The 15,364-nt window shown below is 41.3% G+C and overlaps 1 protein-coding gene across 3 annotated transcripts in view; it reads left to right on the plus strand.

The window, feature by feature from the left end:
• Positions 1 to 15,131, plus strand: part of UAP1 (UDP-N-acetylglucosamine pyrophosphorylase 1) — a 35,382-nt gene extending 20,251 nt beyond the window's left edge. The window contains exons 6-11 of one of the 3 annotated variants that reach the window (XM_084792048.1): positions 5,343 to 5,536; positions 6,016 to 6,156; positions 7,147 to 7,335; positions 8,842 to 8,892; positions 13,372 to 13,438; positions 14,511 to 15,131. In XM_084792048.1, the coding sequence (XP_084648174.1) occupies positions 5,343 to 5,536; positions 6,016 to 6,156; positions 7,147 to 7,335; positions 8,842 to 8,892; positions 13,372 to 13,438; positions 14,511 to 14,603 (735 nt within the window). In that variant the 3' untranslated portion in view covers positions 14,604 to 15,131. The remainder of the gene's footprint in view (positions 1 to 5,342; positions 5,537 to 6,015; positions 6,157 to 7,146; positions 7,336 to 8,841; positions 8,893 to 13,371; positions 13,439 to 14,510) is intronic. The other 2 variants (XM_084792046.1, XM_084792047.1) reach the window with 2 other exon arrangements.
• Positions 15,132 to 15,364: the final 233 nt, after the last annotated feature.

The raw sequence follows: 15,364 nt of genomic DNA on the forward strand, positions 1-15,364 counted from the left end.
TTATGTATGCAGTGTTCTGCCTGCATGTAACACCTGCAGGCCAGAAGAGGGCACCAGATTTCATTGTAGATGGCTGTGAGCCACCCTGTGGTTGCTGGGAATTGAACTCAGGACCTTTAGAAGAGCAGTCAGTACTCTTAACCTCTGAGCCATCTCTCTAGCGCAGCTGTTTCTTAACAATTAGACTTTATTATACAACCCAACTATCCTATACAGGGGGGAAAAAAAGTTAAAGGGAAACAAGAATAAACCTTCTGGGTATCAGTTCCACGGGACAGATCCCCAGTTGTCTCCGGGCCTGTGCCCTGATCCTTCTGATCCACACCCTTGTGGTCTGGACCTATAGCCTTCTCCTCTCCTTTCCGCCTGCATCTCTTTCTAGGGCCACAATCCCTGGTCCCTCCTCCTGTTCCCTCCTCCCATTGGTGTTTGATTAGTAACACAGTAGCCCGGCTGGAGTCCCCAGTCTGCTTCCTGAGGATGGCTCCTCTCAGTCTTCACAGTGTCCATCTCAGTCGGGTATCTGTGGTGTTTCCAAGGGGCAAGCAAGACTGCTTGCCTAGGACAAAGCTTGCCATCCTTCCACACGAAAGTAAATGAAGAACTATATACACAAATATACATATATACAGAATCATCAGGTATCAAATACATAACCCAGTCCTTTTATATTTGTTAACCTTGGAGCAAGTATTCCACTATCCTATCAAAGAGAAGCCTTTCCTATTGTCTACAGTTTTCTAATGTCTCTTCATGAGAAATTGAAATTACCAATCTATAAACTTGTTTTACTAAAGCTAATAGTAACACTGTGGCTATCTAGTCTTCAATCCCATCAGAGACCCAGGAAAGAAATTCTGTCAAATGTAAAAGAAGTGCACGTGGGCAACTTGCATATATGGATAGGACAGAGAGAGCTGACCGCTGGGACAGTCACCGAATTCTCTCTATTGTTGGGGCAATCAGTCTTCAGCCTTATTGGCTCAACACATCCAACAAATTGCTTTGTGAAACAGAAATTTTGGTGGTCTGGTCCACCTAGTCTCTGCAAAGCTGGACAGTCAACTTTTCTGGATCATAGTGGGCAGTCAGTCATCAGCAGTAGAGATAAGAGCAGTCTGTCACCCTCTTGATGCCCTCATCTTTATTGATGTAAACTGGAGGTGCCTCCGGGAGCAGATGTCTCTGTCAGAAAGGCCCTTTATCATTAAATGCCATATTCTGTGGCTCTCTGAAGAGTTTGAAGACCATCTCTCTCTATATTTTTATAGTTATCAATCTATTCCTTTGAAGACATACTAAATAAGCCTGCTCTATGATCAAGTAAATTAATATCTAGTAAGATTTGTAGGTAACTAAATGCCAACTTTTATCTCCTATCTTCCTGAACAGCTTATTAATAGTTAGTTTTCATAAGACATTACCTTTTCGAATGAAAAGGCACAGCCTTGGCTGTCCTGGACTCACTTTGTAGATCAGGCTGGTCTCGAACTCACAGTGATCCGCCTGCCTCTGCCTCCCTGAGTACTGGGATTACAGGCCTGCGCCACCACCTCCTGGCGTAGCTACTGAATTGTAGTGGAAATAGCATATGGAAATGTTAGTAGCTAGCAAGCTTAAAAACCACCCAGGCAAAACAGTGCATTTCTGTTCTCGTTCCACTTGGTGTCACTCTTCTTTTTGAAACAGAAACTTGATCTTTACTGCTGTAAGCTTCAGAGTCAATGTAAAGACTACAGACCAGAGATGATCTGGCCAGCCCCTTTGATCCGAGATTTTGGCGCTCTTCATTCAGGTACTTTGTAGATCCAGATGAAGGTCGTTAGCATGCAGAAGCAGGGCAGGATTTGTGTTTGCAGCTTTTACTCTCTCACTTCCACTCCACAAGCCCATCTGGAGAACTGCCGTGTGCTGGCAGGTCTGAAACTGGAAACTGGTGTGCTGTCTCGTGCGTGCCCTGTTTACACAGAGACATGAGTGTTAATTTCTCTGATACCTGTGGCTGCCGCTGAGGCCCAGCTGTGGTTTTCTTCTGCACACTTAACACTTAGTCTTAGGTGTGACATTTAAGATTATAGTCATTAAGTGAATAGGTAATGCAGAGGGAACCACGCCGAGACTAGATTGACATATCTAAGTTTTTTACAAATGTTCGTTAGCAAATGTTTCTCTCCCCTTAGCTTTGTTTTTTGGGACTTAAGTTCATCTCTGCTTTCCAGTGACTAGGATTACAGATATGTGCCACTTGGCTAGCCATAAATATATATGGCAATTAAGTTATTAAATATATTTGACACATTTTTATTGTTTAAATTTAAGAATATTTTGATCATATTCTTGCCCTTTCCCCCAAGTCCTTCCAGATCCTCTCCCTCACCCAACCTTAAGTTCTTTCTCAAAGATAAATAAATAAAACCCAATACAGCAAGCCCACTAAAAATCAAGAAAACAAAATGAGACATTACCCAAAAAGAACAAAACAAAACAAAACATTAACTTCTAAGCTAATAAAAGCACACAAAAAATATGAAGTCCATGATAAGTTTGTCAACTGCTCCTGAACGTGAGTATCCACCCTATAGGTCTTGACATGCCCAGTGTCAGTCGACGGGAGAAAACTGACTTCCCTTCTCCCAGCAGGGCTAAAGACAGTTCAGTTGTTAACCTTTTCCCTGGTAGCTAGGTTTTTATTCATTTATCATCCATTCACCCATTTAAAAAAATAAATATAACAAGAAACAATAAAATAAAACAAGAACTTTCTCATGGAAGTTGGGTAACACAGACCAACATAAGGAAAGGAGCCTAAGAGAAGGCACAAAAATCAGAGATGCTCTTGTTTGCACGCTCAGGAATCCGTTAAACTCCTAAGCTGGAAGCCACAGAGACCCAGGGCAGACCCTGTCCATTCTGCTTTAGTGTCTTGAGTACGTATGAGCGTTGCTCATCAGAGCCTTGTTTTCTTGTTAAAGCCTCTGTGGCTCTTACACTCCTTTTGCTTCCTCTTCCATGGGGTTCCCTGAACTCTGAGAGGAGAGATTTGATGGAGACATCCCATCTAGGGCTGACTGTCCCAGGGTCTCTCGTTTCTGCGTTGTGTTTGGCTGCGGGTCTCTATAGTCATTCCTGTCTGCTGCAGAGGGAAGCCTCTCTGAGGATCGTAGAACAAGGCACTGACTTATGAGTAGAGCAGCTAGCATGAGGAGTCATTTCACCACTGTGTGTTCTAGACCAGTACTTGCTTTACCCGTGGTCTCTGAGCTAGTGTTGGGTATGGGTTCTATCTCATGGAGTGGGCCCTTAAGTCAGATCAGATCTTGGTTGGTTACTCCCACAAGTTCTGGGCCACCATTGCTCTAACATATCTTGTATGTAGTACATCATTGCAAAAAAGGGTTTGTGGCTGGCTTGGTGTTTGTATTTATCCTTTGGAGTGCAGAGTTCCTTTCTGTATCAAAGACTGGAACAGAAAGGTAAAAACCCTACATAGGTACCAGCTTGACGTCTCCATGTTCAATGAGTTGTGTAGGTGTTGTACTTTGGCACAGTCTAATGAGGCAGTGATTCATAGTGTGATAGTAAATTTCTTTGTAGTACTTTGTAACTTCTTTCTCTGTCTTTATGCATTAAATATTCTTTTGTGGAGCGACAAACTTGAAGAATGAGGTAGTTTACAAAATTTAGGAACCATTGCTAATGGTTATCATTTTGTGAAGTGATCACAATTAATTGTATTATTATTTTGTTTGGATTTCTGCTTTTCAGAACATTATAAACTATTGATCAGCTCTTTTAAGGTTTTTTTTTCTTTTTTGATTTTGTTTGTTTGTTTGTTTGTTTTTTTTTTGAGACAATGTTTCTCTCTGTAACAGCCCTGGCTGTCCTGGACTCACTTTGTAGACCAGGCTGGCCTCGAACTAACAGAGAAATCCACCTGCCTCTGCCTCTGGAGTGCTGGGATTAAAGGTGTGTGCCACCACACCTGGCTCTTTTTTTATTTTTTTGTGACTGGGTTTCTTTGTGTTGCCTTGGCTGTCCTGTACTCACTTTGTCAATGCGCCTGCCTCAGCCTCCGTGAGTGTTGGGATCACAGGCATGCATCACTGTGCCTGGCTCTGATCTCTTAGTTTTATTCATAGAATTTTTCTTTATAATATAACTAACTTTCAATATTATGCATTTGCCACACTTTCTTTTGTAATTTTGACTTTTATACTATGTACATATCAATAATTATAGAAGCAAATCCTTTATCTATAGATTAAATATGAGCAATGTAAATAGATCTCTGTGTGTGTGTGTGTGTGTGTGTGTGTGTGTGTGTGTGTGTGTTCAAGACAAGGTTTCTCTGTAGCCTTGGCTGTCTTGGAACTCTGTAGACCAGGCAGACCTCAAACTCAGAGATGCACCTGCCTCTGCCTCCAGAGTGTTGGGACTAAAGGTATGCTCCACCACCTCCTGGCCACCCTCAGAGTTGTGGGTACTCTTCCCCTAGTTCCCTTGTCAGTCCAGAGCCATTCAGTATTAAATGAGCAAATTACTGGTTTTCATAAAATTTGAAGTCCTAGACTCTCACACTTGAGTTGGAATTCAGCATGAAACAGCTAAGTTTGAGTGGAGTCTTCTGATTAGGTGACCTGCCTGCTTTAGCCTTCCTATTTCTTATCCAGGTTTCTGAAAAACAAGGAAAACACTTAATCATTGAAAATTCAAGAAACAATTCAAATGATGCAGTGATCTGAGCAGTTTAAAGAGATAGAGAATGCCCTCCTTTCCTCTTTTGTGTTAGGATTCTCAGAGAATTTAATTTATTTTCTAAGTACTCAAATGTAATTAAGGATAAGTTAAATTAGAAATTAATGTATTAGGGAAAATTGACTCTCCATTTAGTTGTTTCCTGTCCTCTGGTTTCTTCTGGCTGAATGTCGTTAGTGGGTTTTTTTTTTGTTTGTTTGTTTGTTTTGCTTCTTTGGTTTTGTTTTTTGTTTTTTCAAGACAGGGTTTCTCTGTGTAGCCTTGACTGTCCTAGACTAGCTTTGTATATCAGGCTCTGCCTCCCTGAGTGCTGGGATTGCAGGCTTGTGTCACCACCATGCCCAGATGGTAGTGGTGTTTTTGCTCTGGTTTGGTTTATGATAAGTAGGAAGGGCACAACATCTCTCATTTCTCGTTAGAAAGAAGTCTGTCAAAGAATATAGTTATTTTTAAAAGCGCAAGCCCTCTCTTGGATTGAACTTTAAAGATGACATAAGCAAGATGTAAAGGTAGCCTTTCATATGGCATGTTTCAAAAGAGCCTGTAATTTAATTTCTTCCTTTACTGTTGTTTTTTCTGATGGGCAGGTGGTAGAGAAAACGAATCCCACGGAACCAGTTGGAGTGGTTTGCCGGGTGGACGGGGTGTACCAGGTGGTAGAATACAGTGAGATTTCTCTGGCAACAGCTCAGAAGCGAAGCTTGGATGGACGGCTGCTGTTCAACGCTGGGAACATTGCCAATCATTTCTTCACTGTACCATTCCTGAGAGATGTTGTCAAGTATGAACAAAAGAGGGACCCAAACTTTTGTTATTGATTTGTTATTTAGAAACTGAACCATTTAGGGAGCTAGGTGGGACCCAAAGTCCCACTCGACAGAACTCTTAAGGATGAGAGTTCTCAGAGGGAAACCTCCTCACATTGTGACTGCTTTTCATAAGCTGTATCAGGTTCTGTGCCTGGGCAGGAGCTTTCCCTGGGTAATCCGCCTGCTTCCAAGTGCTAGGATTGGGGGCGGGGGGAGGGGCAGGATGCTGCCACATCTAGGTTTTTTGTTTTGTTTAATACAGAAATCATTATTTAAAATTTCTAGGAGGAATCTAATTATATGATATTTACACATGACCTGAAAATAAATGCTCTTAACTCTGAAAATCTCAATGTTGCTTGTTGATACACTTGTGCCTGAGTATTTTCAGATTTTTTTTTTCATTTTAAATTGGAAAATGATTATATATTTTTCCTTCTCTATTTCTTAGTGTTTATGAACCTCAGTTGCAGCACCATGTGGCTCAAAAGAAGATTCCATATGTGGATTCCCAGGGGCACTTAATTAAGCCGGACAAGCCAAATGGAATAAAGATGGAAAAATTTGTCTTTGACATCTTCCAGTTTGCAAAGTATGCTTTGACTAGCACCAGTAAGATCAAATATATGCATTGAAATGCTGCTTTCTACTGTTAGCTAAGAAGCTGTGCTCAGGGCTCACTTGGTAATGTCTGTGTCAGCCAGATATCTTGATCAGAGAGTCTAGATTCATTGTAAATCTCCAGTCTAAAGTCACCACTCCAGGTGTGTGGTCTGAGTTGCCTGGAAATACAATTTTAAAAAAAGGAAAAAGTCAGTTGTCACTATCTAGGTCTTTTGCAAAGTTGTTAAAGTCGTTTGCTTTTATATTTTTGTTTTTCAAGACAGGGTCTCTGTGTAGCCTTGGGTGCCCTGGACTTTGTAGATCAGGCTGGCCTTGAACTCAGAGGTCGGCTTGCCTCTGCCTCCTGAGTGCTGGTATTAAAGGCCTGCGCCACCACGCCCGGCTTAGTGAGAGACTAAAGAGATTAATATAATTAGTTGACGTGTGCAGTGAGCTCTTCGGATTCTAAGTGGGAAAATGAGAGCAGGCTGCTTGTATAACCTCATTCTTCCAGCCTCGGCCTTCCTTCCCTTCCCCTTTTTATTCTGTTTGTTGTTTTCAGACGGGCTCTCCTGTGGGCCAGGCTCTGTAGCTAGGAGGTGCTTGAATTCCTGATCTTTCTGCCTCTGCCTTCTGAATGTTTGGATTATGAGTGTGAGTCTGCCTGCCTCCCACATGCTGTACTAATGCCCCTTTTATCTGCCCCTCTCAAAACATAATAATGTGATCTTTGCACATTAAATATTTTTTCTTTCTCATCTGAAGTGAGTGTTGTGGCAAGGGATTTACATTTGCAATGGAGAAGAAAGTTGTGTTTCTTTTTGGATTAGTAATAAGAATTATTTATGATCACTTGAAATTGGCAGAAGGAACCTTGTCTAATCTTTTGAGTCCCAAAGTCTTAGGTGTGCTGGGAGGGGCCAGCGGCTGTGTGCGTAGTCTAATGTCTTGTGAATGGACTCCCTGTGGCTGCATCTAGGAAGTTTGTGGTGTATGAAGTGTTGCGAGAGGATGAATTCTCCCCACTCAAGAATGCAGACAGTCAGAATGGGAAGGACAACCCGACCACTGCCAGGCACGCTTTGATGTCCCTCCATCACTGCTGGGTCCTCAATGCTGGGGGACACTTCATAGACGAGAATGGCTCTCGCCTCCCAGCCATCCCCCGGTAAGTTACTGTCTTTGCTTTTGTATGTATGGACTGCTTTGAACTTATTTCTCTCCTGTCTCATGTATCCCAAGATCTTGTTTCGTTGTTTGTTTATTTTTAAAGTATCATTGTGTGAGGAGTCACTGATGTAAAGTGACCATAGCTTTGCCCGTTATGAAGAGAACACCAGCTTCACTTCTCTCTAAGAGAAAGCTTGTGAAGAACTCTTGGGTTTTGCTTTGAAACATCTTCATTGTGTTAATGAAACCATTTCTATTGGTGTGTCATGTGACTAAAGCCATTAGCAACACACTGTACTACCGGCAAGGTCCTTAAACACAGAGCTGCTTCTGCTGCCGTGTGTCTTTTTACGAGGCCCACCAAGAGCTTCCTCAGCCACAGGCTGTCTGGACTAGCTCTTTCCATGACATTAGAGAAGGTGCATGAAGGGAAGTGAACACTAGTAACATTCACTGAGTCTCAGAAAATGTTTTGGGTTTTACAGGATAAGAAAAAAGGCACTTGGTGCTATTCAAATTTCAGATAAAGCACTTTTAACCTAAGTCCTTTATAATTTGGCAGGCATCAGGCATGGGATTCATGCCTGTAATCCCAGTACTCAGGGAGGCAAAGGCAGGCAGATCTTTGAGTTTGAGCCCAGCTTAGTCTAGTCCAGGGCAGTCAAGGCTATACAAACTGTCTCCAAAAACAAAAACAAACAAACAACAAAACTTACTGGCATCTAGAATGTCACTTTCTAAATCTTTTGTGTTTGTACACTTAGATACATTATCTTAACATTTAATTTTTGTTTTTGTTTTTTCCTTTTTTGTTTGTTTGTTTTTGAGACAGGGCTTCTTTGGGTAGCCCTGGCTATTCTTGAACTCACTTTGTAAATAAGACTGGCTTTGAATTCACAGAGATCTGCCTGCCTCTGCCTTCAGAGTGATGGGATTAAAGGTGTGCGCCACCACTATCTGCCTTAATTTTTTTTTTTTTTTGAGACAGGGTCTCTCTGTATAGCCGTGGCTGTCCTAGACTCATTTTGTAGACCAGGCTGGCCTCAAACTCACAGCGATACACTTGCCTCTGCCTCCCGAGTGCTGGGATTAAAGGCCTGTGCCACCACGCCTGGCTAATTTTTGTTTTTAAGAGGTAATATTCTGACTACATGCACCAAAGTGCTGGAAAGCCTCAAACATTGGGCCATTGGGCAGTGGAGTGCACTGTCCCATGACAGATTCTACTGGAAGGAACAGTGCTAGAATGTGTTTTAGTTCAAGGCCACTTACAGCGTGCTCTTCCTTGTCAACAAGCTTGTTCTGTGACATGGACATTATTCTCATGCTCATCTTTGATTATTGAGTTTGGTTTTTTAATTTAATTTAATTTTTTTTACTGCGTATAGTACCACATTTATGATTTACCATAAGGATACACCATTTGCTTAAGTCTGTTTTGCAGCTCCACTTCGTTATTGTTATTTGTCTCCATTCCCATTAATGTTTATTTATTCCTACATAGCAGTGCTACAAATGGAAAGTCAGAGACCATCACAGCTGATGTCAATCACAAGTAAATATACCAGCCTGCCTGCAGTGCATGGTGATGGGGCTGTGCTTCTCTCCATACTAACTGGCACCATAGTTTAGTGTTCTGTCTTCTGGGCTTCTGGAGGGCGGATGATTGAAGCTCTGGTGTGTGGGTGCACTGCTTTCCTGGTGGCAGGTATCTGTGGACTAACTCAGAACCTCGGTGCATGCAGGCAGTGGGGAGCATGCCTTCTTAGAGTCTGAGCGTGGGTGTTGGAGCCCATGGCGAGATGTTTACAGGTGTTGGGATCCAGAGCAGGTTACAGGCAGGGAGGACAGAGTTGGATCCCATTAGACCTTGTAGCATAAGCTGGATGGAAATAGCATTCTGCAGTGGGTTTTACTGAGCTGACTATATATGCTCTCAATATGGAGTTTGACTGTTGCTGACATTCTACAGCTTCTGATAATGGAGAAGACATCTTTTATGTGCTCACTTTTTTGTCTTTGTTTTGAGAAAGGGTCTTTGTAGCCAAGGCTGGCCTGGAGCTCTGTTCTCCCATTTGCCCCCAAGTGCTGGGATTATGGCCATATACCACCATATGTGGCTAGGGTCACTGTGTTTTCAGCATTGTTATTTTCATTCTAAAGCATATATCTTTTTTTTTCCTTAGCAGCAGGCCATTTTATAGCTAGAAAAATTATAACTTTCTAACAACATTTTTTAAATTGTGGTTTTTTATAATATTTTTGCCATTATCTTCATAGCTAAAAGGTCAGCTGTTGTTTTTGCTGCCCTAGATTTAGGGACTGAAGTGATGGTTCAGTGGTCAAGAGCACTGATTGTTCTTGCAGAGGACCCAGGTTCAATTCTCAGTGCCCACGTGGCAGCTCACAACTGTCTGTGACTCCAGTTCCAGGAGATCTTACACCTTCTTCTGGCCTGCTTAGGCCCTGGGAGGCAGGCATGCATACAGACAGATGGCCTGTATACATAAACTATGAATTAAAAAATAAATATGTTTAAAAGTCACTAGATTTAGTTTGAATGTAAGATTTTTCAGGTACTTTGGGAATGAGGTTTGGAGCAAAGCATCTGGAAGTGGAAATTGTCTCAGTTAACACTTTCCATCCGTGTGCCTCCTCTTGTCATGCTGCACAGAGATAACGGTTGCCACTTACATCATGGGGCCTGGGGCATAGAGCCCTTTGTCATTTTTTGACTCACCCATTATTTTTAGTGTGTAGACAAACTACTTTTATAATTTAAGAAATACAGCTTTGACTCTGAGTTTCATTCTTACTGAACCATAGCTGTTTCCTTCGAAATGAAGCGAGTTTTTAATGATGTCGCTATAAGCAACATTTTTTCTATTTTTTTTTTTTTTGTTAAGGTCCACAAGATTATTTGTATTAGAATTGTTTTGTTTCTTCCACTGACTTTTTGTAGGATAATCAAACCAAATGACATTGACTTATAAATAATTCCTACTAAAATTCTTCATACTAAAGGATGCCTACAGAAAGTTGAAAAGGTTACTTATAAATGAGATGTAAAAAAAAAAAGCTGTCAAGATGGCTTAGTGGGTAAAGGCACTTGCCACATAAGCCTGATGTTCTGTTCTGTTGTAGTCACATAAGTCTGAAGTTCTGATTCCCAGAACTTACCTGAAGGGCTCCACAGAGTTCTTCTCTGATCACCACATATTCTCCGTGGCAAGCCTACTCATGCATGCACACACACACACACACACACACACACACACACACACACACACACACACAAGCATACACTTGCACACACACTCATCAATAATAAAAAACTTAAAAAAGAATGAAATATGAAAAGGAAATATTTTATGTAAGAAATAGCTTGGAGATACCCTGAAGAATAAAAGCAAGGATGTGGAGTCTTGGCAAAAGTGACATTTTTATTTTTCATCTTACTATTAGCCACTAGTGGCTTGGTGAGGGAGTTAGGGGCCACTTTGGGTTGGGCTGTTTCGACTGTAAGCTGACTGTCTGTTCGGTGAGGACCGCTTTTGTCTCCCCTCCTTTAGGGCCTCTGAGCTTACCTGTTGAAGTCCATTTTCTTGCATTCTTCCCATTTGGACTCAGGCTATCACGGCAGGTCTAGAGCAGAAGTTACATATTCAGACCAGCTGTACACTTGTTTCTTGGTTCAAATCCACATTCTCATCATGCTGACTGAGTACTTCAGGGCATTAGCTGAACTGGGCTCTGTGCGTCTCACCTGTGTAATAGGCCTTCAGTCTCCCCATTTGCTTTAGTCTGACAGCCTCCCCAGAGGGTCAGAGCTACACCCTGTGTCATAGGAATGCGACCATATAGCGTAAGTAGTATTTACTCTTGGAGACAGGGGTTTCTAGGCATCTGCTACATTTAGTTTATCTGTAAACAGGAGCAGTCACTCTGAAGTGAATAAAGAGGTGAGGGAATGTTGGGACTTGTGCCAACCCTTGGAGGATGGGTATAGTTTTTGTAGTTGTAGGGACTGTAGTTCTTAAAAATTAAAATATAATTACATCATTTTCCTCTTTCCTTTCTTCCCTTCAATCCCTCCCACATAACCCCATCTATCTTTGGTTTCTCTCAGAATCCTGGCCTCTTGTTGATGTATGTATGTATATATGTATGTATCTATGTATGTATATGGATGCATGCATGTATGTATATGTATTGTACATACATATTTAAATTTACACACACACACATACACAAATTTAGTGTTGGGACTAAATTTGTAAATATAGTCTGCTCTATCCTAGTCTGTTCAATGTTTCTTGTATGGTTTCAGGGCTGACCACTTGCTATTGGATAATCAATTAGAGGACTCATCCTTGGGAAAGATCGTTTCTCCTGCCCTCACCACTCCTTTGTTGCCTGCAGTTCTTTGTGTAGGGGTGGGGTCTTGTGAGGTTTTCCTTTATGTATTAGCATGTCTGTTGGTGGTGTACTTGTTCAGGTCTCACGGGTGGAGCTTCGTTGCTGTTTCTAGGAGACACAATCTCACAGTAGTGTTCCAGAGCCTCTGGCTCTTATATTTTTCACCCACTAAAGTATTCCTACAGCCTGTGCTATAGGAGTTGGATTGTAGATGTATTTAGAGCAGGGCAGCTCATAATCACCTTTTCTCTGTATTTTGACCAGTCGTGTTCTGTAATGCTTCTTTTTTGTAGCAAAGAGAGTTTTTTGGGGGAGAGGGATGAGAACAGTACTAATCTGTGAGGATAAGAACGAATATTTAGACTATACTTAGAAATTATACTGGGTTAGTAAAATGGTGGTAGTTGATTCTCCTCTAAGGTCTGTGACTTCACTAACCTTGGATAATTGGCTAAATTCCCAGTGCCAACTATTATTTACTCCCTGCGCAATGGACTGTCCATCCAATTAGAGAACTACTGGTTACCATAAAGACTCACTATTACACCCTTATGTAGTCCAGGTTGACTTTGAACTCACTATGTAGGCAAGGCTGGCCTTGAACTTCTGATCTTCCTGTCTCCATCTCCTGAGTGCTGGGACTACAAACATCCAGCACCATGTTTTATGCAGTGCTGGGGATTGAACCCAGAGCCTCATGCATGGTAGGCAAGCAGTCTACCAACTGAACAACATTCTGAACCTACTACTGGCAAGATTCTTGAGATAGCAAATAGTGCAGCTCTCTAAGGACTGACAATAAAGAAAACACTATTTATAGACTTATGTTAGATTATCTAGAAATCCAGAATCCAAAATGTCTATAAAATATTAGATTGTGACCTAGAAATGGCAAACTATGAGTCTGTCCTTTGTCTTTTGTCTGGTACCTTCTGCCCTAGTGCTTTAAAAAAGGATTTTTGGTAACATATTTTGTTACCAAGTATTTTGAGGCATATTAATAAATTAACTGAGCTAATACAGGAGACTCAGATTGTATAGGAAAATCTTGTCCAGGGAAATGGTGGAACAAGGAATGAAATGTTCTCTCACTGTGCTGTTCAGTTTGGTTGTCATTACCTAACTGTGGCCCCTGAGCACTTGAAATGTGATTATTACATCCAAGAAAGTAAAAATTGAAATTTCCAGTTTAAGTAGCACTTGGCTACTGTGTGGACAGGGCAGGTCTAGAATGTTTGTCAACAGAATCTGATTTGCAAGGTTGTGTTTTGTGTGAATTAAAATAAACGTGAAGGATTCAAGAGACCTAGCAGTGGGCCTGGCATATAGAGTACGTCTAATTAATACTTCTTTCTAATGAGCTTCTGAAATTGGAAATGAGATTATGTAAAAGATAGTACAGAGAGAGCTGAGGTAATCATAGGTACTTGCTCAGGTGGTTTGCATCTGACGATGAGAATATTTTAACCTTCAGGGGATTTAGTGGAGAATAGGATCCAGGGTGGTCTCTGTTCTTTAACTAAAATTCTGTTACCTGCGAGCTTCTCAGAGGAAAGCTATCGTCTGTGTTTTTATACTAGCAAAGTCTTTAACATGTCTATATATTTTTTCCTAGCTTGAAAGATGCCAACGATGTACCAATCCAGTGTGAAATCTCTCCCCTCATCTCCTATGCTGGAGAAGTAAGTTTGCTTCACTCTCCTCACCGTCCTTTTACAAAGTACTGTGTATCTCCAAATAGCTTAGCTTTTGCACCACCAAGAAGTAATAAGTGTTTGAAGAGGAGGATGTGGTCCTTATCTCGTATGTATGGATCATGCCACAGCACACACACTTTGAATAAGCACTTAGCACCCTCAGAATGTATATTATTTATCACTCCCAAGTTTAAAATAAACTTTACGGAAGCAGGGATTTGTTATTTCTCTGGGTTGCAGTCGGGGTGTTTTGGAGAAGGTGCAGCATTCTCCTGAGGAGCTCCTCCAGGGAGTAAGCAGAGAAGCTGTGCATGTTCTGAACTCTTGAGAATTTCTGCAGTGTCTTTCATCTATGCCATAAATGAACTCCCTGTCATTAACAGAAGTCTATAACTTTTAGTTTGTTTCACCCGACCACTAATGCCTACATATTAATGCTCTAAAAAATGAAATAAGGGTTTAGTATAATCAGCAGGCTGCTTTTTAAGTGCATTGTAAATTTTCTTTCTAGATATCTTTCTGCTTCGCTCATACACATAGCCCTGATAATCTTACAGACCTGTGGAGTTGAGGTTTCCTATGTCCTGGTTACCTACATTTTCCTGGAGTGTCTTACTGTTTACCTGTAGCAGCAGAGATACCCATTTTGCTTAGAAAATTAACTATATTTACTGGTGATTGTGAGGTGGAGACTCTTATTAAATGTAGAAATTTTATTACAATCACTTGCCTAATACGCACTAGGCATTGGGTTTCATCCATAGTAGTGGAAAAAACAAAAATCCAAACCACCACAACCAAACCCCAAACCACAGAGCAGTGTAAATCAAGAAGAAAGAAATGAACATTCTTCTTCTTTTTTTTTTTTTTGTATTTGTCTTATGCTTCCATAAATCAGCCATTAAGTCTAGTCTAGAAAGTATATGAGGTGGATATTTGACTTCTAAATTCTTCCTCTCCAGCTAGCTTTTAAGTGTTTAGTACAACCACCAGGCCAGGGCTGTGGGACAAAGACCTGCTGCTTTTCTGACATGCTTCATTTCAATCCTTCCTTTAGGGGCTAGAAGGCTACGTGGCAGATAAAGAGTTCCATGCACCTTTAATCATCGATGAGAATGGAGTCCATGAGCTGGTGAAAAATGGCATATGAGTTCTAACATGCACTCAGCCATATAGGGAGCCTTTGCTTCTGATAGATCAACTGTGAACATGCGGGGCCTCCTGGACGGCTGAAGTGTGGACATCAGTAGAGTTCCATTTTGCTTGCTGGTGTCTGATAAACAACAGACTTCCCAGATCCAGACGACTGGACTTCAGAGAGCGTTTTGTGTGTGTGTGTGTGTGTGTGTGTGTGTGTGTGTGTGTGTGTGTGTGTGTGTGTGTTTCTCAACTCATTGAAGGTCTTATTTATATTTTTTGACTATATAAGTTCTTCCAAGCGAAGGCTCACATTGGCCATCCAGGACTCGTCCTCAGCTTGACTCTAGCTGGGATCTGAGCCTGACTTCCCCTGGAGCTGGTAGCATCTGTTCTTGAAGTTGTACATAGTGATTATAAGTCATTGTATGTGTCAGAAGGTTTCTATGGTACTGAAATTTTGTTTTATTTTATCAAGCATTAAAGTTTTTTTAAAGAAAATAACTGGACAGCAAAATAAAATTATCTTCTTGTCTCTGCAGTATCATTTCTACCTTGAGAACATTCTATTGGCAAACACAAAACTTGGGAGATCTTTTGAGACAGTGCATAAAAACAAACGAATGTAGTCACAGCTTTGTCAACAGGCTGTTGACTTTGAATTCTGGTTCTGACACTTTAGAGTCTCTCTCCAAAAGATACTTCTGATAACCCTCTACAAAGGGCACTTGGCCATGTCTGGGGACTCTTTGGTTCCTGGCTAGGCAGGTGAGA

This window comes from Acomys minous (assembly GCF_964271855.1).
Source record: "Acomys minous genome assembly, chromosome: 1".
Taxonomy (NCBI): domain Eukaryota; kingdom Metazoa; phylum Chordata; class Mammalia; order Rodentia; family Muridae; genus Acomys; species Acomys minous.